The 21,082-nt window shown below is 67.1% G+C and overlaps 1 protein-coding gene across 1 annotated transcript; it reads left to right on the forward strand.

Moving 5' to 3' along the window:
- The first annotated feature begins 209 nt into the window (after positions 1 to 209).
- On the forward strand, positions 210 to 19,013 carry BTBD2 (BTB domain containing 2). The gene is given in 10 exon segments (XM_044254647.1): positions 210 to 281; positions 283 to 644; positions 10,392 to 10,511; positions 13,555 to 13,711; positions 15,089 to 15,194; positions 15,284 to 15,481; positions 17,082 to 17,274; positions 17,396 to 17,483; positions 17,620 to 17,766; positions 17,962 to 19,013. Coding segments are annotated over 10 exon segments (1,596 nt in total). The 5' UTR covers positions 210 to 218; the 3' UTR covers positions 18,124 to 19,013.
- Positions 19,014 to 21,082: the final 2,069 nt, after the last annotated feature.

Raw genomic sequence — 21,082 nt, forward strand, 5'->3', positions numbered from 1 at the left:
GCCCCCTGCCCGCCCTGCCCCTGCGCGCCCCCTCCCGCCCTGCCCGCCCCCTCCCCGCCCCTCTGCAACCCCCGTCCCCCTCGCCCCGCCCCCTCCCCCGTCCTCCCTCCCTCGCCCCTCCCCTCCCCTCCGCTCCCGTCGCCCCGCCCCTCGCCCCGCCCCCGCCCCTTCCCGCCCTCCTCCCGCCCGCCCCGCCCCGCGGCCGCCGCACCGACAAGATGGCGGCGGGTGGGAGCGGCGGGCGCGCGTCGTGCCCGCCGGGGGTCGGCCCGGGCGCGGGGGGCGGCCCCCGGGCCCAGCGCCAACGCCGCCCCCGCCCCCGGCAACGCGGCCGCCGCCGCCGCCGCCGCCGCCGCCGCCGTCGTCCCGGCCCCCGCCGCCCCGGGGCCGCCGCCCCCCGCGCCGGGGCCGGGGTCGGGGCCGGGGCCGGGGCCGGGGCCGGGCGCGCAGGCCGCGGCGGGCGGGGAGCGGGCGGCCGAGGAGCCGGGGGCGGCGGCGCTGCTGCGCGAGCCCGCGTACAACTGGCAGGCCACCAAGCCCACGCTGAAGGAGCGCTTCGCCTTCCTCTTCAACAGCGAGGTGCTCTGCGACGTGCACTTCCTGGTGGGCAAGGGGCTCGGCGCGCAGCGCGTCCCGGCGCACAGGTGGGCCGCCGTCCCCGGGCCCCGCCCGCACCCCGGCCCTGCCCCCCATTCCCCGCTCCCCGGGCCCCGCCCTCCCCCGACCCTGGGGTCCCGCCCCCCCCCACCCCGTCCCATCGCTGGGACCCAGCCGCTGCAGGGACCCGCCACCGCCGTGTCCCCTGAGCCCCAGCGCTCCTGGGACCCACCTTGCCCCAGGCCTGTGACCCCGCCAGGCCCGCCATCCACCCCCCAGCCCTCTGATACCGGCCATACCCTGGCCCTGGGACCCCACCCCCACACCCCCAGCGGACTCCTGCCCTCCAGACCCAGCCGCCCCCACCGTCCTGCCCCCGTGGCCTGCTGCACCAAGTCCCCCATGCGCCCCGGCTGCGGACCTTCAGGCCCTCACCAGACCCCCCACCTCTGGAACCCAGGAGCCAGATTCCTAAACCGCATACCCCCCTCAGTGATCCCAGTTCTGTGACACCCCAGCCCATGTCTGCCCCAGCCTCCAGGCCTCTTCTCTATAAAAGGGGCCATTGTTGGCCCAGGTCCGGCCCCCCTGCCAGTCTCCTGGGTGCAGCCCCCAGACCCCCAGGGCGGGAGGGACTGATGTCAGACCCAGGTTCACTCCTGGTCTTTCTGTCCTTTGCACTCCAGGGAGCTGGGGCTGGGGCAGGGGTTGGGGGGGGGCCCTCTGGGAGGCCTCTGTTGGCGGAGGGGGGCGGGGGGTGTCTTGCCACTGGCCTGGAATGTTCCACAGCGAGCGGTCGTCCAGCCTTCCTGACATGTGGCCTTTATTTAACCTGTGTCTTTGAAATGTTTCTTTCTGGCTTTTTCTTGGTTATTTATGTGCAGCTGGATTTAGATGTCTGTCTGCAGAAGGTTCCAGGCCTTTGGTTGGGTCCCCGGGACCTCCTCCCCCGTGTGCGTGCAGCTACATGGGTCTCTCCCCTGCCCGGAGTAGGGGACTGATGCATGTGCGGGTCCTTCCCAGAACCCCCCACCCCGCCCCAGGCCTCCTGCATGTCCATCTGATCCGCTCAGCCCGGTCTGGCCTTTAAAGCTGTTCCCCCCCAATGCCCCCAGCTTTGGGGAGCACACGGAACCAGCAAGGTGGGGCCTCATGAGCTCCTGCCCACCTGACCCACGCCCTTTGGGGATGGGGCCCGGTGGATGCAGCTGGAAACCCCACGGGGTGGGGGGGCCTCAGGGTTTCTGCTGCAGGGGAGTGACCAGCCGCCCCGCGTGCCCTTAACCTTAGGACATGTACTCCAGGCTGCGTGGCTGTTGGTGGTGAAGAAAGGATGGGGAAGGTGGGCATGGGACCCCCAGAGGAGTCCGGGAAGGGTGTGGCGCGGCTGGGGCTCCACGGACGGGCTCTGGTGGGAAGGTCAGCCTTGTGTGGTATCTGGTGAGCTGTTCTGGGAGCAGGAGGGAGTTGTGGCCCCGGGAGAGGACGGGCGAGGACAGCAAGGATCCTAGCCCTGCGCGGGTGGTGCCAGTGCCCAGCGGGGCGAGGGGGAGGGGAGGCCTGGGGACCAGAGGGGCTGGGCCTGCAGCAGGTGCACGGGGGCACTTGGGGGCAGAGGGACAGCGGCTGCTTTGAAGGGGGGTCCTGGCTGTGGATGCAGCCTGCACACGCTTGGTGGGGACCCTCGAAACAGCCGGTGCGGGTCCTCTCCCTGGGGGGCTGGGGTGGCGGCTTGGTAGGGGAGGAGGGGGTGGGCTGCAGTGGGGGTCCCTGGACCCTGGCTCCAGCATCCTGGGGAATGACAGGGTGGCAGGGATGCGTCCAGGGCCGAGACACCTGGCGGTGGGGGGAGGTGGCTGGAGGCCCTGTGGGTCTGGGGTCTGCAGCGTGCGGGGACAGAGCCGTGGGAGGGGTGGGGTAGCCTGGGAGAGGTGTGGGGTGGGGAGCGGCGTGGTGCTGAGGAGTGGCTGTGAGGAGCCGTCCCCAGAGGGGTCTGGGCACAGGCGGGGTGGCCTTCCGGCAGACATTCCCCTTCAGACCGGCCCTCCCGCTGGACCGTGGCTTCGTGCACCGGCAGCCACACGAGTCCCGAGTCCCCAGGGAGCCTGGGCCGGAGACTCCCGGAGCATGTGGGTTTGATTGGCAGCCGGGGTCCGGGTCGGGCTGATGGCACTTTTCTCGTCCCCTGTGCCCTGGCCTTGACGCCCCACTCTTTGGCCACTACTGATAGAAGGTTCTAGTTCTTTTTCTTTCTTTTCAGCCTTTGGGTTGTGATTTTGGACGTGGGGGTGAAATTTGCCCGCAGTGATCATGTGGATCACTGCCCGGCGAGTGGCCCGGGGTGTTCTGGGCCTCGGTTTCCCTACCTGTGAACTGGGTCTGACTGCTCAGATGCCTCCACCCCGGGACTTCCAGGAGGACAGACTTGGTGACCCCACCAAGTGCTTATCACAGGGGTCCAGGGTGAGCGTAAATAGAGGTGGGGACGTAATCCAGGCCGTGAGGTCAGCAGGCCAGGGGCCCTGTAGGGAGGGGCAGAGGCTCGGTACCCCGGGGCCCCAGTGCTGTGTGCCGGGGCTCCCCGCCCGGGCCCAGATCCTAGGAGGTGATGGTAGCCTCATTGTGGGGAAACCTGGCACACCCCCCTGAGCCAGGGGCAAGGTCAGCTTCAGCGTGATGGTGAGCGTCCGTCGGGGACTCCGGGGGGGTCAGGCCAGAAGGGCACCTCGCCTCTGTGTGCTTCCCCAGCGTTGTGGGTTGAATGGTGGCCCCCGAAAAGGTGTGTCCACACCCCAGTGCCTGGTACCTGTGAATGGGACCATATCTGGAAAAAGGGTCTTTGCAGATGTGGTGAAGTTCAGGGTGTCAGAGGTCACCCTGGACTGTCTGGTGGGCTCTAACCCCAGTGACAGGTGTCCTGGGAGACCGAGGAGAAGCAGGACCCTCCCCTGCAGTCTCCCAAGGGCCCTGCCGCCCCTGCACCGGGGACTTCTGGCCTCCAGGACTGGGGGAGGGTGGGATTCTGTTGTCGAGAGCCGCCCAGCACATGGGAGACCAGAGTCTCCAGGCTGACCCCAGGACAGCCCCCAACAGTCCCAGATCAGGCTCACGCGGCGGGACGCCTGGCCAGGCGCCCTGGAGACTGTCAAGGTCACGAGAAGCAAGGAAAGGTCGAGATCTTGCCGCACGCTAGGGGTGCCTAAGGGGGTGGCCAGATGCCATGTGGGTCGCTGGTGGTGTCCTGCCACAGAGGGCAGGTTCGTGCCCCTGCTGAGGCCCATGCCAGAAGGCAGGCTGGGGGTGGGGCTTGTGCCAACAGCGAGGAAGGCCCCTCGGGCCGGCCCACCCCCTGCCCCATGCTCAGGTGGGCGTGGGCTGACCTGCGGTGCGGGACAGAAGGGCCCTGGGCCCCCGTCCGGAGGCTCTGCTTGGCCTTCACCCTGTCCCCTTCCCTCACGTGTCCTCCTAACCTGTTGCACTTGCCGTTGACTCGCTCCTGTCCCTGCCTGCTGCCTTCCAAGCCCCGGGAAGGCCGGGCATACAGTAGGTGCTCAGTCACTGCAGGGCCGCTGACCTGCCCGCGTCAGAGGTCTCGCGCTGCGGAAGCCCTGGGTGTGTCACACTCCCGCAGTCGGTGGCTCCGATGCCCCAATTCCTCCCGTCGTGGAGAACGGAGCCCTGCAGGGAGGGCCCACGGGGAGCGGTGTGGGGGTCCCGGGGCATCGACTGTTCTGCTCCCAGAACTTGGTGATCACTGGCCGCACCGTTTGTTTGGGGAACTGCCGAGGCCCTTGTCCTTTGTCGAGACTCTGGGCTGGTCTCCCGCTGACCCTGACCCTTCTGTCGCTGATCCCCGCCCCGCCCCCCTCCGGCAGACAGTCACGGACGCAAGGCGCCGGCGGGATGCACCCCTGGGCCGCCGACACTCGGGCCCCGGCGCCGGCACACTGCGGCAAACGGCCACACGGCCTCGGTCTCGGGGCTTCTGCCCGGCGGGACAGAGCGGTGCAGGCGGTGCCGTTCCGAGAAAACGTCACTTGCAGAAACGAGCGGTGGGCCAGTCTGCCGGCCCCGGGCGGACTCCTGGTCCCTTGGGGTCTCAGCCGCCGAAGGAGTTGGCGGGGAGGACGGGTCCCCCGGCCGCAGCAGGCTGGGGAGCGTCGGCACGGGAGTCCTCTCCGCTGGCTCAGGCCGTGGTCCGGGTTCGCGGGACGGGTGCGTGGTTTTGTACAACGGCTTTTGCACATTTATTGCCGATTTCTGCTGACTTTTTTTTTTCCCTCTGTCGTGAATAATCTTCATTATATTTTTCCGGCTGGTTCTTGCTGGGAATCGTGTTGATTTCTGTCTGATTTGAGCGATGCCTGTCCGAGGCCTTGTTCCTGCTAATCGTCGGGCGGATTCCATGGTCTGGCACCGCCGATAGGTTTTCCTGCGGTGACGGGCGCCCAGAGTCCTGCTGTCCCGCGCCAGCTGCCCGTGGCCGCTGAGCCTTTGAAATTCAGTTGTCGCGATGGAGAGATTGAATCTTTAATTTCTTAAAAAGATTATATTTAGTTGTTCGAGAGAGAGACTGAGCACGAGCAGGGGAAGGAGAAGCAGATTCGCCGCTGAGCAGGGAGCCCGACGCGGGGCTGGATCCCAGGACCCCGGGGTCATGGCCTGAGCCGGCGGCAGAGGCTTCACCCGCTGAGCCCGTAGGTGCCCTACCAAAATCTTCAGATTTAAAAAAAAAAAATGTTTCGGGGGATTTCTCTACGCTGTTGTTTTCAGTACACTGAACCCTTGAGCCATGGCGGGGCTGGGGCTCTGGCCTGCCCCCGGCCAGAAATCCACGTGTCACCGTCCACCCTCCAAACCACCCCTGCGGGTAGCCTGGGGGGGGCCACAGGCCGTGCGACGCCCGAGCGGACGCTTTGTCTGCCACGAGCCGTGCTCTGAGGATCGGGAGGAGCGGGGACATTGGCAGCCCCGGCAGCGCTGGCCGAGGGACACCCGCGGGGGCGGGGGCCCCTGTGGGAGGCCCAGCGCCAGCTCTGTTATCTGTTTTCAGGTTTGATTTTATTTGTTTATTTATGGACGGCAGAGGGAGAGCCCCCAGCAGGCTCCTCGCTCCCTGGGCAGCCCGAGGCGGGGCTCGATCCCACAACCCTGGACGGGAGCCGAAATCAGCCCCAGGCTTCACCGGCGGAGCCCCCAGTGCTGCAGCTCAGGACGGTGTGGCCGGGGTAACTCCCGCAGCTACTGAATCCCGTGCAGGGGCAGGCGGCGCCGCGTCCGTGCCGCGGGCCGTGTCCGTGCCGCGGGCCGTGTCCGTGCTGCGGGCGATGACCCAGGTTCTTTCCTCCGGGGTGGACCCGGCAGTGGACAGCTGGGACTCGGGGGAGGCCTGACGTTAGACAGTTGGAGAAAGCGCCAGCCTGGGCTCCCCGGGGGTCTCCGCTGTTCCACTCGGGGATCCCCGGGTCCTGGATCCATCCCCGACAGGCTCCCTGCCGGGCGCAGTCTGGTGTGGGGCTCTCTCTGCCGCCCCGCCTTGGGCGCGCTCTCTTGAATAAATAAGATCTCTCGTAGAGAAGGAAAGCGCCGGCCTGCTTCCCGCCGCCTGCACCGTCCGCCCCCGTGATCTCGGCCTCGCGGCTCCGCTGCTCCCTCCGGTCTGCCGGGGGGCCGGGGGTCGCCGTGCCTTCCCTTCAGGGAGGGGTTCACAGGGGCTCCCCTGTGCTTGTGTGTGTCCTCAGCGGCTCCTTCTCCGTCCGAGCTGCCGTCGTTTGTTGGTGCAAAACCGTTCCGAACTTCATCTTCTCGAGGGTCCGCGGCCACTGCCTGCCCGGCCGCTGAGTCCGGCGGCTTGTGTCTCCTCCGGGGGCGGCGGGCTTGCGAGGTCCCGCCGTCCCCGTGCGCGCCTGCTTCTCGCCTTGGGTTGGGCCCGCTCGGCGCTCGCTGGACGCCGCGGATGGGGGCTCCCCTCGCCGAGTCCCGGGCTTGGCCTCGTGGACTCACGGCCCTTAGTCCTGGCGGCGCCCGTCCCCGTGGCGGGTGGTGTTCTCCCCCAGGCCGGCCGGGGGCCCTGCTCGGCGTTGCTGTGCCTGTGGTCATCGGACTCCTTGTGTGGAGGGCGAGCCCTGGCTGCTGGCCGCCCCCGCCGGGTGCCCGTCGCGCGACCGCGGCGTGCGCGTGGAGGCCCCCAGACACGCTTCTGTCAGGCCAGCCGTACCGCAGTCCGCGCGCCGCTCTGCCGGCCTCCTGGAGCGGCCTGAAGGTCAGCTCTGCTGGTCCGTCCGGTTGTCTCTCGGTCAGCGCTCGTGGTCTCCGGCGAGAGCCTCATCGGGACGCCCATCGTGCGGGCCTCCCGCGGCTCTGCCTGGGGCCTGTGCCTTCCTCACCCGCAGCCCCTCCCGCTGCGTCCCAGGGCTGCTGGCCGGGAGCACTGTCCACTCTAGGGGCTCTCCCCGGGGGACACTGAGGCTCTGCACACACCCCGTGTCTTCTCCGTGCTGCCCGCTGGCTGTCGCGTTGGGGGACGAGGAAGCCCACCGGATGCCGGGCGGTGGTTTTCCGTGTTCGTGAGCTGGACTTCTAAAGAGAGAGCCGTCCCTTCCTCCTGGTGCCCGCTCACTCGGTTCTGTGCTCGATCTGACTTTGTGGACGTGGATACGTGTTGTGTCCCACACACGTACTCTGTTGAGGCTCACGGCGCCCCAGATTTGGCCGTCCCACAATCCCCGCTCCGCGACCATGTCCCACGTCCCTGTCCCGCTCGGAGCCTTTCTCTGCTTCCTGCCCCCACGAGACACTCCGAGTGTGCCTCGTACTTCCCTGCTCCGGCCCTGGAATCCACCACGTCTCCAAGGAGCTGGTCCCGTTTGTCGACACCAAGCTCCGGGCGCTGGGCATCCCCTCGCCGCCGGGGTGTCTGAGCGTGGAGCCCTTCCCAGTGGGCGAGCCGCCCCCCCACCTGTGTCTGCGTCCACCTGCCCGAAGCACAGGGTGACCCAGTGCCCCAGGTCAGCACCCCAAAATCTGTCCCTCCACTGCACCTGTTGCCCCGTTGTCCTTGGAGGAGAACCTGGCACACCCCTTCCATGACAAGCCTGCTTCGTGGCACAACCCCAGGACCCGCGGCTCTGCTCAGGAGCGAGACAGGACGTGCAGGGGTGCGGCCCCTCCGGAGGCCCGGCTCCTTAAGCGGCGCCTCGCCTTTGTGCGCAGCTCTCTTGGCCTGCACCCCCTTTCCATTAGGGGGACTGTTTTCCCCCTAAACAGGGGTTCCCGCACCATCCGGGGGTCTTGTCCGTGTTCGTCTTCCTTAAAGCTTTTCAGTTGGGGTAGAACGCGCACAACACGAGGTCCCCACGGCGACCGTCTGCGCACAGCTCCGCGGCGGGAAGCACACACCCCACCCTCCAGCTCCAGAACTTTCCATCCCCCCACACGGAGACTGTCTCCACGAAGCACGGAGCCCCCAGCCCTGGCCCAGACCCGGCTCCCACCCCCTCCTGTCCGTGCGGACGGGAGTCCTCCGGGGCCCTCCCGGGAGTGGGGACCTGCGGGACGGGTCCTTCTGGGTCTGGCCGCTCTCGCTGAGCCCCGTGTCCTCGGGTCCCTCCGCGTGGCGGCAGGGGTCAGGGTCCCTCCCTTCCTGAGGCTGGGCCGTGTTCCCGCGTGGGGACGGACCGTGCTGCGTGTGTCCTTCACACACTGAGGACATAGGGCGCTTCCCCTTCTGGCCACTGTGACCCACCTCTGTGAACACAGGTGTGCAGCGTGTGTGGACACGTGTGCGGCAGGCGTGAAACTGCTGGATCCCGTGGTAGCTTGTGTCCAGCCCGCAGAGGGCCCACCGGACCGTCTCCACGGCGACCGTGTGACCCGCACTCCCACCGGCTGTGCGGGCGCACGTCCCCGCGTCGGCGCCCCATCTCGCCGTGCCTCACCCCTGCCGTCTCTGTGGGCCGAGGTGGCGTCCCCCGGGGGGACAGATGGGTGCTTGGAGAAGGGAGGCCGGCGCGGTGACAAGGGGCTGGAGGCGCGAAGGCGTCTGAGCCCGGGGACGGGAGACGGGCTGACCCTCCTCAGACCCGGTGGCCTCTCTAGGGCGCGGGCTTGTGGCCGTGCCTGAAGGCAAGGGCGCGTGAGGTCCGGGGCCACAGGCGTCCGGCACGCGGCGTGGACACACGAGGTGCCGTCTGGGCCTCTCGCTGCGGCGTCCGACCGTCTCCCGGCCGGGACTCAGGTGCTTGTGTCCAGCCGGGACATGGGAGCGGGAAGGCGCTTGGTCACAGGGCGCGGGAGCGCAGTGAGGGCCGGGGCCGCCGCCGTCGGGGACGCGTCCGAGGCCAGCAGCTGCGGAAGCCAAGCCTGCCGGCTGTGGGACCACAGACGTGTTTCCTGTCCCCATCCTGGGAGCCAGACATCCGAGGTCACAGTGTGACGAGGAGGGCCCTCCTGCCTCTCCTAGCTCCGGGGCTCTCCAGGTGTCCCCAGGCTCGTGGCCAGGCCCCTCGCATGTCTGCCTCTCACCACGGGGCTTCTCCCAGAGTCTGTGTCCCAAAGTCCCCCTCACGAGGACACGGCTGTGGGACTAGGGCGACCCTGCCCCCCTGTGACCTCATGCGAAACCAGTCACATCCACGAAGACCATTTCCCAGTGAGGTCCCATTCCAGCTTCTGGGGGGACGTGACTTTTGAGGGAGGCTGTTCTCCCCCTTAGACTCGGTTTCGCATCCGGTCCTCCGTCTTGCGTCCAGTCTCTGGATGGGCTCAAGCCCCGAGCCCCGTGGTGGTCCCGACGAGGGCCTGGGAGGTGTGGCCCACGGTGGAGGGGAAGGTAGGAGCTGGGGAAGGAGGTCCTTCTCCCCGTAAAGAGCCGGGGGCTGCCCAGCCGGGGATTCATTGGGGGAGTCTGTGGCAGGCAGAGGCTGGGAGGAGGATGTGGGGGCCACTCTGAGCCCCACATGCGTCCCAGTGGGGACCCCAGGACTGGATGTGGTGTGGGGGTCTTGTGGGCCCGGGGCAGGTGCTCTCCGGCTGATGGGCAGCGGGGTGAGCCCTGGAGGCTGGGAGTGGACAGCACAGATCGGCGGCCCCGTGGACTGCTCCGGCTGGGGGTCACAGCTTGGAGGACGGCGGGGGTGCCTCGCTGCTTGTCCTCAGCCAGTGGGCCTTCCGGTCTTTATGCTGAGAAGTCGCAGGCAGGTGGGTCCCCGTGGTCACGTCACACTGGATGAGCCCTTCGGCCTCACAGCTCCCGCCTCCCAACACCGCCCCGTGCTCCTGCCGTTCCCTGCGTCCCGCGCCCTTCCCTGCAGCCTCAGCTGCACTCCCGTGCCCCTGCCAGCCTTCCTGGACCCTCGCTCCCAGCACAGCCTACATGCGTCCAGCCCCACAGTCAGGCTGTCCGTGCACCAAACGTGTATGTGCCTCCCTCCCAGACGGCCGGGACCCTAGTGCCCACAGCCCGAGTGAGGGCGTGTGGGGGGTGACAGAGGGACCCTGACAGCCGAGCAGGGGTGTATATGGGGGGGATGGGGAGACTCTGATAGCCTGAGCGGGGGTGTGTGTGGGGGGCAGGGAGACACTGACAGCCCGAGTGGGGGCGGGGGACGGGCGCGCAGGGGGACAGAGCCTCCGGGCACGGGCTGCATAGCCTGCCTCCTCCGCCTCTCTGTTCGGGAAGCGTCTGCTCCCGCAGCAGCTCCTGTGGGGACAGCTGGGCCCCCGACAGCCCAGACTCGGGTGGCGGGCAGAGGCAGGGCGGCGTGGAGCGTAACCGGTGTCTTCTGTGCCGCCAGGTTCGTGCTGGCCGTGGGCAGCGCCGTCTTCGACGCCATGTTCAACGGCGGCATGGCCACCACGTCCACCGAGATCGAGCTGCCCGACGTGGAGCCCGCCGCCTTCCTGGCGCTGCTCAAGTAAGACCCCCGGACCCTTCCCGGCGGGGCGGGCGGGGCGGGCGGGGCGGCGCCGAGGCCCCCCATGACCGCGCCCCAGAGCCCCCTTCCCTGCGTGGAGGGGCCTGGTCTGGGCGTGTCACACGCCGCGGGGCCTCCTGCGTCTGGGTCCCTCCCTGCGCGACCTGGGCTCCAGGGCCGGCCCCGGGGCTGCGTCCGTGTCCCCGTTGTCACGCCCGGCAGTCAGCAGGGTTTGTGGAAAAGCAAGATAATGGGAGAACCTTCCATCCGCCTTTCGTTTGCTCTGTGAGCCTGGAAATCCCTCTCCAGCGCGTCCGCCTCGGAGCACTGAGCGTCGGGTGCGGGGCTGCCCGCCCCCAGCAGGGGTGAAGCAGGGCTGTGGGCTGCCCGGGCTCTTCTCCCTCTGCTGAACACGGGTCTCGCTTCCAGAAATGCAGGCGTAGACCATGGTGCGGAACTTTCCAGACTTCCCAGCAGTTAGAGCGCCTTTTTTTTTAAAATTTTACTTATTTATTCGACAGAGATGACAAGTAGGAGGGGGAGGGGGGAAGCAGGCTCCCCGCGCGGGGCTCCATCCCAGGACCCTGAGACCATGACCTGCGCTTGCTGAGCCCCCCAGGTGCCCCTAGGGCGCCTTTTTAAATGCAGCTCGTTTTCTCTCTGCGAGTGTTAAGATAGCACAGAGTCTCACAGGGAAACACGGGGGCGGGGAAGGAGGGAAGGAAGAGGAAAATGGAAGTTCCAGCAAGTGTGAAGGACAGAGCAAGCGGCCCCCGTCTGCTACGTCCGAGCTCCAGCCCGCAGCCCCTCTGCCCCTCGGGGCCACCCCTGCTCTCTCCCGCTGCCCGCCGCTCACGGACGCCCGGTCCCTGGATGCCCCTTAATCCCTGACTGACGCGGTTGGTCCTTCGCCGGTCCCGGCGACTTCCCCACTGGCCAGCAGCACTGTGGGCAGCGATCTCGTGGATTTGTCGCCGTGTAACTTCTCCGATTGCTCAGCCGGGGCCGGCGGGCTCTGTCTCTCCGTCTCCACCACTCCCCCCGCCGCTGGGAGTGTAGAAGCAGCCGTGGGGGGGTGCCGTGTGCCAATAAAACTTTATTTACAAAAACAGGTGACAAAACCATGATGAGCTCTCACCCCGTACCTGGGTAACTATTATGAAAAACACAAAAAAACTCGAGAGCTGACAAGAATTAGTGGGGGGTGGGGGGTGGGACCCCCCGTGCAGGCCCAGTGGGAATGTGAGACCTGGCTGGGTCCCCAGGAGAGGCGCCAGAGGCCCCTCAGGAGGTTTCCCCCTGGAGCCACCATGTGACCCAGCAGCTGAGCTGCGGGATGTCTGTGCGGGAACGAGAGCAGGGACTCAGATGTGACCTGCGCACCCGCGTTCACAGCGTGAGTGTCCGCCCGTGGGTGCAGGGGAAACCCCACGTGTCTGTCCGCACGCTGGAATGTTAACGCGGAGGGACCCCGAGGACACGGGGCTCCGTGAGAGCGGCCAGACCCACAAGGACCCGTCCTGCAGGACCCCACCCAGGAGGGCCCCAGAGGAGTCCCGTCCGCACAGACAGGAGAGGGTGGGAGCCGGGGCTGGGGCAGGGGGTGGGGAGTCCGTGCTTCACGGGGACGGAGTCTCCGTGGGGGGGATGGAAGGTTCTGGACACGGAGGGGGGTGGTTGCAGGACGGGGTGAGTGTGCTTCCCGCTGCTGAAGCGTACACCTCAAAATCTTACAGCGGTGTAATTTATGCTGTGCATCAGTTTAAAGTTTTATCTAAGTAATTTCTTTTTTTTAAAGATTTTATTTATTTATTAGCGAGCAAGAAAGAGCGTGAGTGGGGAGAGGGAAGCAGGCTCCCACCAAGCAGGGAGCCCCATGCAGGGCTGGATCCCGGGACGCTGGGATCGTGACATGGGCCGAAGCAGCGGCTTAACTGACTGAGCCCCCCAGGTGTCCCTAGTTAAGTAATTTCTGCTTTTTTAAAAAAGATTTGATCCATTTATTTGACGGAGAGAGACCGCGAGAGAGGGACCACCAGCAGAGGGAGCGGGAGTGGGAGAGGCAGGCCTCGCGGAGCAGGGAGCCCCACGCGGGCCTCCATCCCAGGACCCTGGGACGGTGACCTGAGCGGAGGGCAGCTGCTTGGCGTCTGAGCCCCCGACACCCCCTGGTTAAGTCCCTTCCAGCTCTGACGTGACGACCCTGAGGTCAGGAGTTGCACGCGCTCTTCTGACTGAGCCCGCCTGGCCCCCCCTTGCTGGGAGAAGGTCCCCGTAATTAGGAAAAAAACCACAGAGATGTCGGAGAGAAAACGGGAACAGGCAGTGGGTTCCAGTGTGCGGGACCCTGGCCTAGACGGCGGGCGGCCGGGGCGGTGCTCGGGCTGGTGGTCCCACTGCTGCCGCGAGCTGCCCCCCGCAGAGGGTCGCTGGGACCGCACTGGGGTGGGGGGGGCCGCGCGGCCACCTGGGGCCACTGCTGGCCGGCGGGTCCAGGCGCCTTCAACCCCCCACTGCTGGCCTGCCCTCCTCGGTCCGGGGCTGACCCTATGGGACCACAGCTCGTGCATGGGGCTCTTCGGCTTCTGGCACATTCTTGGGGGACGGGGAGGGGGGCCGCGCTCGGGCGCAGCCCCCCACGCCTGGCTCTTGGGGCTGCGTCCCTGTGCATCGCGCGGGCTTCGGCCAGTTCCGACCTCTCCGTGCCTCGGCCTGCACCGCAGGCCGCACGTCCACGTTCAGAGTGCGGAGGTGGTCGCAAGGCCCGGGGCCCAAAGCTCTGGCTGCCCCAGGGCAGACCCCACTGCAGGGACCTCGGGCAGAGTCGGGGGGCTTCCGTGCTGGTGCCCTGGCACGGGGCCGCCCCCCGGGCCGGAGGGGCCGGACTGTGGGTACGGGATCCCCTGGCTGGTCCAGGCGGGTAAGGGTCTTGGGCAGGTCGTGTGTGCAGGTCACAGGGTGACGACACCCGCTTGTTCTGGAAGGCTTCTGGGGCTGAAGCGTTGCTGCCCGCCCGTCTGACGGTCCTGGTGTCCTGTCTTAGGTTCCTGTACTCGGATGAGGTTCAGATCGGACCCGAGACGGTCATGACCACGCTGTACACGGCCAAGAAGTACGCGGTGCCCGCGCTCGAGGCCCACTGCGTGGAGTTCCTCAAGAAGAACCTGCGGGCGGACAACGCGTTCATGCTGCTGACGCAGGTGCGTGCGGGGCGGGGCTCCGGCGTGCGGGGCGCTGCGGGGGAGGGTGTCTCCAGCGTGCGGGGCGCGGGAGGGCGGGATGGGGGCGGGGCCGGGGAGGGTGATGGGACCCGGCGGCGCAGAGGAAGGCTCACGCGGCCGCGAGAAGCGGGAGAGGCTGCGGGTGTGCAGGGGAGAGGGCGGCCGGGAGAGGGCGCGGGTGCACGGGGGCTGGGGGCGCGAGGCCGGATCAGAAGGCCGGTGTGCGGTGCCGTCGGGCGAAGGCCTGGGCGGGGGACCAGGTGAGGACGCGGGTGTGGGGTAGGGCGCGGCGCGGAGAGGGCGGCGGGAAGGTAAGGACGCGGGGGCGCAGGGGTTAGGCGAGGACACCGTGCGGGCGGGTTGGGGCGCGGATGCAGAGGGAGGCGGGTGAGAAGCTGGTGCGCGGGGGCGGGGCCGGGACCCGGAGACGGCGCGCGGGTGCGCTGCTGGGGGGCAGGGGGGCCGCTGGGAGGGTGCGAGGACATGGGTGGGCGGGACGCTGGGACCAGGCGACACTAAGGCGCATGGGGCTGGGGGCGGCGAAGGCGCGGTGGGGGGAGTAGGTGAGGAGGGAGGTGCGCGGGGGGGGCGGGACGCGGTGGGCGGGGGGTGCGGGGAGGGTGTGTGGGACGCGGGAGGGCTGGGGGGGAAGGCAGGCGTGTGAGGGTTAGGGGAGGTCGCGGCTGGGGGTGGACCTGAGTGTCGGATGTCCCTTAAATTTTGTGGCTGAAGGAGAACTTTCCTAGGCTCATCCTGGCCTGGACGTTTCAGACCAGGTGCCTGGCACGTGTTTGGCCAGAGATGTCCCAGCTGCCTTTTGATGCCCTTTTCCAAGGGTCAAGTGTGGGGAGAGGGGCTGTTACCATCATGAGAGTTTCTTGGAGCAGGTCCCTTTCAGGGTCTGGGGTCCCAGGCGTGGGGGTGTGGCTGGCGTGGCCACAGGGACTGGAGGCAGGGAAGGGCGTGGCCACAGGCGGGTAGGGGACAGGGACGCCCCCTCCCTGGCTGGCCCCAGGCTGGGAGAGCGCGTACCTGGTGCAGGGCTTGTGCTGGGCAGAAGCCACAACGTTTTTGGCTCCGGTTCCCGCGCCCTGCGAGCAGGTTCCTGTCGGAGCAGTCTTGGCTGGTCCGAAGGACAAGGCTTCCCTGTCCGCTGGCCGTGTGTGGCCCTGTCCCCGGGCCTTCCTGCCTTCCCTGGGGCCTGGCCCGCCCGCGGACCCCATGTCTGCTTTGGAGACGCAGGCCTCGTAGAGCCCGAGTGTCTGCGGCCCCCGTGGCCGCGAGACGTGGAACTCGGGCCCGGGGGGCGTCCAGGGTTCCCGTGTCGCCGAGCGCTGATGCCCGCCCTCTCGCCAGGCGCGACTCTTCGACGAGCCACAGCTGGCCAGCCTGTGCCTGGAGAACATCGACAAGCACACGGCGGACGCCATCACCGCCGAGGGCTTCACAGACATCGACCTGGGTGAGGCCTGGTCACCGGGGCCTGTGGCCGCAGCGGCCGGGGAGGGCGGTGCGGCGACCCCTGCTGAGCTCGTGCCCCCCCCCCCCCAGACACGCTGGTGGCCGTGCTGGAGCGGGACACCCTGGGCATCCGGGAGGTGCGCCTGTTCAGCGCCGTGGTCCGCTGGTCTGAGGCCGAGTGCCAGCGGCAGCAGCTGCCCGTGACGCCCGAGAACAAGCGCGAGGTGCTGGGCAAGGCCCTGGCGCTCATCCGCTTCCCGCTCATGACCATCGAGGAGTTCGCCGCAGGTAACGGGCAGGGGGCGGGGGCCGCTCGGCAGGAGCACGACCCCCCGGGTCCCCAGGTGGGACCCTGAGCCAGCTGCGGGAGCCGGGGTGGGGGGTGCTTCTCCACTGAGGACACCCTGGCCGGGTTCACGTGGACAGCATGGCCCACGTGCCAATGTGTAAAGACCAACACCCCCTGGACGGCACCCGCCGGGCATCTGGGCTCCCTCCCCCACGTCCCGCGTGTCCGTGCGCGGGTCTGTGTGCGGGCTGGGCCGCCGCGGTCCACGTCCTGGACAAGCCTGCACCGGGCGGGAGGAGGCTGGGCTCGCGCCGTGGAGGCAGCCCCACTGTGTGGACGTGTGGGACACGGAGCTGCCGGCCTCTCCTCCGGGGCTGGCGGGTCCCGGGCGAGGCTTCCGGTCCCGGCCGCGCAGCTAGTGCCGATGGTGCCCCGGTGTCCGTGTGCCCCGCTCCGTGCTGGGCTCGCCAGGTGGAGCAGCTGCGGTCAACGGTTAGCGCGCGTGTACATGCGCGAGCCAGGACCGCCGTCTCCTGCCGAGTAGTGGTCCTGAACGTGGGGGTCAGGGCTGGCTGTGACATCCGAGCCCAATCACCCATCATCAAAGGCGTAGTGAGTGCCTCTCGCGTGCCAGGCACCGGCAGTACGCGGTGACCTCGGGGGCCTGGGCGCTCTGGATGGCGCCAGGCTGTTGTCGGGTGGGGGCGGTCAGGGGGCCAGGCCTTGTCCCATCCCTGCACCCGCGGCAGCCTTGTGGGGGCCCCTCCTGCTGCAGCTTGGCTCACACCCCCAAAATTGCTCTCCTGGAGGTCCCCCTGCCCACCGGGCCGCTGGAACCCCTGGGTGACAATCCCAGCTAGTGCTGCCCACTCCCCTGGGTGTGGGGTCTCGCTGCTTCCCGTACCCCTACCTCTTGTGAGGCCCCCCCCAGGCCGCCCTGCTCTGCCTGATGCCTGTGGTCCCTGGGAATGATCTGTGTCTGTGCCCTGGGGTCGGGTCCGGTCTTCTGGCCCTTTGTCGCTCAGCGCGTTTTAGAGAAAGACCGCCCCTGCTTCTGTGTCCCACCGGAAAACAGGAGACTAGAGACAAGTCGGGAAATCCCACGCCTGGAGACTCGGTGGCCAAGCCCACCGCGGCCGCAGCTTGATGTCCCTTTTCCTCCTGCATTTCCTACGCAGAGATTAAAAAGAACCGTATCAACTCTGTTCATGCTGTATCTTCCTTACGCCCCCAGAGCTGTCCCTGCGGGTCCCAGGGCCACGCACAGACCTGTCACCAGCCCAAGGAGACTAGCACCGAGGCCCGTGGATGGGACTGGGCCGGCTCGCCGCCCCCACCCCCTGTCTCTAGGTTGCCCAGCCCGGACCCCTGCCGGCTGGGGCAGACAGCGGCCCCTCGTGAGCCTGGGCAGGGCGGCCGCGGCTCCCCCAACCAGGGCTGCCCCCCAGGGCGGCTGCTTGCCCAGCGACCGGGGGGCGGGAGGGTCTTGTGGCCCCGGGAGCCAGCGGATCGGACGCCCCCGCAGATGCCAGGGCTGCCCGGACCCCTCACCTCTGAGGGCCCCCGCCGCGGCCCGACCTCCGCCCCCTGTGCCCGCAGGCCCCGCGCAGTCCGGCATCCTCGTGGACCGCGAGGTGGTCAGCCTCTTCCTGCACTTCACCGTCAACCCCAAGCCGCGCGTGGACTTCATCGACCGGCCGCGCTGCTGCCTCCGCGGGAAGGAGTGCAGCATCAGCCGCTTCCAGCAGGTGGAGAGCCGCTGGGGCTACAGCGGGACGAGCGACCGCATCAGGTGGGCCGGCGCGGGCCGGGGGCGGGGCCGGCGCGGGCCGGGGGCGGGGCCGGCGCGGGCCGGGGGCGGGGCCGGCGGGGGACGCGGCCGCAGCTTGGCACCTGCTCTGTTCACCGCCCAGGTTCTCGGTCAACAAGCGCATCTTCGTGGTTGGCTTTGGGCTCTACGGCTCCATCCACGGGCCCACGGATTACCAAGTGAACATCCAGGTGCCCACCCCGTGGCCCGCCCCCTCCCCCATCAGCCAACTCGTGGGGGCACGGGCCGACTCTGGGCCTCCGTGGGGTCTTGGGGGGTGCACAGGGGGCCTTGGTGAGCAGCGCCCCGCTCCCCCCGCCCCCCCAGATCATCCACACGGACAGCAACACTGTCCTGGGCCAGAACGACACGGGCTTCAGCTGTGACGGCTCCGCCAGCACCTTCCGAGTCATGTTCAAGGAGCCGGTGGAGGTGCTGCCCAACGTCAACTACACGGCCTGTGCCACGCTCAAGGTGTGCCCCTCCCAGACCCCAGACCCAGCCAGCGTCCCGACCCCCCCCCCCCCGTTGTGGGGCTCTAGGGTCATCGTGGTCATCGCCCCGGGCGGGGGGCTGCCACCCCGAGGCCTCCAGTAGGACCCACTCCCCTGGGAGGGGCCCTGCTGGGGCTCCAGGGTGCCTGACTGCCGGAACCCCATCCACCCCCAGGGCCCGGACTCCCACTACGGCACCAAGGGCCTGCGCAAGGTGACCCACGAGTCCCCCACCACAGGGGCCAAGACGTGCTTCACCTTCTGCTACGCGGCCGGGAACAACAACGGCACGTCCGTGGAGGACGGCCAGATCCCCGAGGTCATCTTCTACACCTAGGCCCCCAGGCCCCCGAAGCCACCTGAGGCCAGCAGGCCACCCCCTGTCCCAGGTCGTGCCCCCCGCGGCCCCCATGCTGTGGGCGCGCTCCCTGCCACGTTTCTGGGCGTCAGGAGAGGGTCACTCCCTGAGGGGAGCCTGGCTGCCTGCTCCGAGGAGCCGGGCAGGAGCTGGGAGGCCCTCCTGAGGGTGTCGGGAGGCAGGGCCGGCCTGGACCCGCCCTGAGCGGAGGGGCCGCCGGGTCCTGGGGCGTGGGAGCCCTGCACGCTGTCCCTGCAGCTCGGGGCTGCCTGACCAATGTCCTTCCCATGGGCTTTGGCCAGGGCCCCGTCTCATGTTCTGTCCCACCCCCCCACCCCCGGCACACGGCAATGCATTCTGGGTTCCCATGCCTCGCGTGGGAGGCGTTCAGCAGGGGCGCCCCTAGTGCATCGGCTTGGGGTCTTGTGTTCTAGTCTGGTCACGGGATGCTCAGGCCACCCCGACCCCGGGCCCTAGCACACTGGCCTTGGTCCCCCCTTGAGGTCCTTCGGGCTGGCACTCTGCCAGGCCCACCGCAGCCGTCCTGCCCCTGCAGCCACGGGCGCAGACCACAGGCCCCGTCTGCCCGGGTGATGCCGTGGGTCCGCCGTGGCGGCCAGGTCCCAGGCTGGCCCACCCCCCACCCTGTACATACCGCAGCCCTGCCCCTCCTGCAGCCACCTCCGAGCAAGCACCCTGCCCAGAGGTGCAGGAGGGCGGAGCCCCGCCCCCAAACCCTGCTGCACCCCCACCACGTGTTCCCGCCCCGTGATTCCTTCTGGAAACTGTCCTCCCCAAAGCCATGGAAGGTGTGCCCTCCTCACACCGTACCCCCACATGATTTTTTTAAATAAAGGAAAGAAACGTAATGGCCCTGACCTGTGGGCTTCTTCCTGCCGGAGGCGGCCTGGGAGCCCGGCTGCTCTGAGAGCTGGCCCTTCTCTGCAGCCGCGTCCCCACCTTAGGACTGGGTGGCCCGGGGAAGGTTCTGCCCGTGTCTGGAATCACGGTCTCCGGACGCAGATGTCCCTGCCCTCCCCATGCCCTCTGTCTTCTGCACGAACCTCTGGTCTGCCCATCGGGGGACCCCAGGGGGCTCTGCCGGAGCGCACCCTGACCACGCCTTGTCGTCTCTGCCCTCTGGGCCCTGGGGCGGGGCTGGCCCACAGTAGGTCCCTAGGCCATGCCATACAGCGCAGGTAACCTGACCTGGGTCCCTTGCTTGGCTTTGCCCCATGGGTCAGATGATCCCCAAGAACAGGCAGAAAGAGAAGGGCCCGATAGCTAAGAATTTTCCAGAATGAATACATACATTAATCCCTGCATTTAAAAATCTCAGAAACTCTTAAAAACCACACATACTCAAAAGTGCTAGAAACCAAAGGAAAAAACAGCAGGAGAGGGGCACCTCGGCTCAGCCGTTTCAGCATCTGACTCTTGGTTTTGGCTCAGGTCATCGTCTTGGGGTTCTGCGATCGAGTTCTGCGGCTCTGCTCAGTGCGGCGTCCGCCTGACACGGTCTCCCTGCCCCGGCCCGCCCCTAACTCGGCAGCTCTCACTCTCTAACATAAACAAATCTTAAAAAAATGCACACAGAAGAGCTACCAAACTAGAGAACGCGCCCTTCAAAATTGAAAGACAAATGAACTCAAACAGCAAAACGGGACCAAAACTACGTCAATTCTGTTAAACACACACAGATCTCTACGTTCCAGTTAAAAGCTGGGTCGGAAACCGAAACGAAACCAGTTCCTGATTCCAAGCGTCTCACTTAAATTACAAAGAAACAGAAACTGTCAGTTTCACTATGCAGACCCCGACCTTACCAGAAAGACGGCAAAGACCTGAGGGCAGCAAGTGGCCCTGGAAGCGAAGGCCATCGCAGCGGCAGGGAGGGGAGGCCGCAGGAGCGCGCACGGGAGCGCGTGCGGGATCAATGCGGAGACGGAGACGCAGTCCGCAGAGCGGGACGGGAGGCTCTAACCCGAGCTGAAACGAACAGCAACGCGCCCCATCGCGAGCAGGACTGCACCCGGCCGGCACCGAGGGACGCGGCCCTCCCACGGCGGGGCAGTCGGACTGGAAACCAATCCAGGGGGATCAAAGCATGTTTCCATAGACACAGGCTAAAAAGCCATATGGAAATGAAATATTTTGAACGGAATGATACTCTGATCAGACTAGAGCAAAACCGTAAGATCCCGTCAAAGTGGAATTGGGAAATTTATTATTGTATGCGCAGGTAGAAAAACCAAAGGTCTAAGTTTTCATCTTAATAAACGAGAACGTGAGGGCGCCCGGGTGGCTCAGTGGGTTAAGCCGCTGCCTTCGGCTCAGGTCATGATCTCAGGGTCCTGGGATCGAGTCCCGCATCGGGCTCTCTGCTCAGCAGGGAGCCTGCTTCCCTCTCTCTCTCTCTCTGCCTGCCTCTCTGCCTGCTTGTGATCTCTCTCTGTCAAATAAATAAATAAAATCTTTAAAAAAAAAAAAAAAAAAAAAAGAAACGAGAACGTGAACAGCAAATTTGATCCCCAAAGTGGGAAACAATACGCTGAGACCAAAATTGAAGCAGAAAACATGTGAAATACCAACAAAACCATTAGCTGGTTTCTTGCTGGAATTGTAGCAAAAATCAACAACTTTCTTTTTTTTTTTTAAACACAAAACCCCAAGAGCGCTGTCCAGACCGAGGAGACGGCACTGCACGCCCCACGGACCGCGAGGACACAGCAGGAGGGGTGTTCTGGTTCGCGAACGGACCGTCTCACGCCCGCATCCCGTGCGGCCTCACGGGCGCCACGGGAACGAAGCGTCCTGAGCGGGAGACGGAAGAAGGTGTGTGCGGCGCACGGGATCAGCCTCGCCTCCGTTCAAAGGGAAAGTTCTGCCATTTGCAGCAACGCGCGGCCTCACTCACGCTGAGGCTGTGCGCGGCCTT

The sequence above is a fragment of the Neovison vison genome, chromosome 6, assembly GCF_020171115.1.
Source record: "Neovison vison isolate M4711 chromosome 6, ASM_NN_V1, whole genome shotgun sequence".
NCBI lineage: Eukaryota > Metazoa > Chordata > Mammalia > Carnivora > Mustelidae > Neogale > Neogale vison.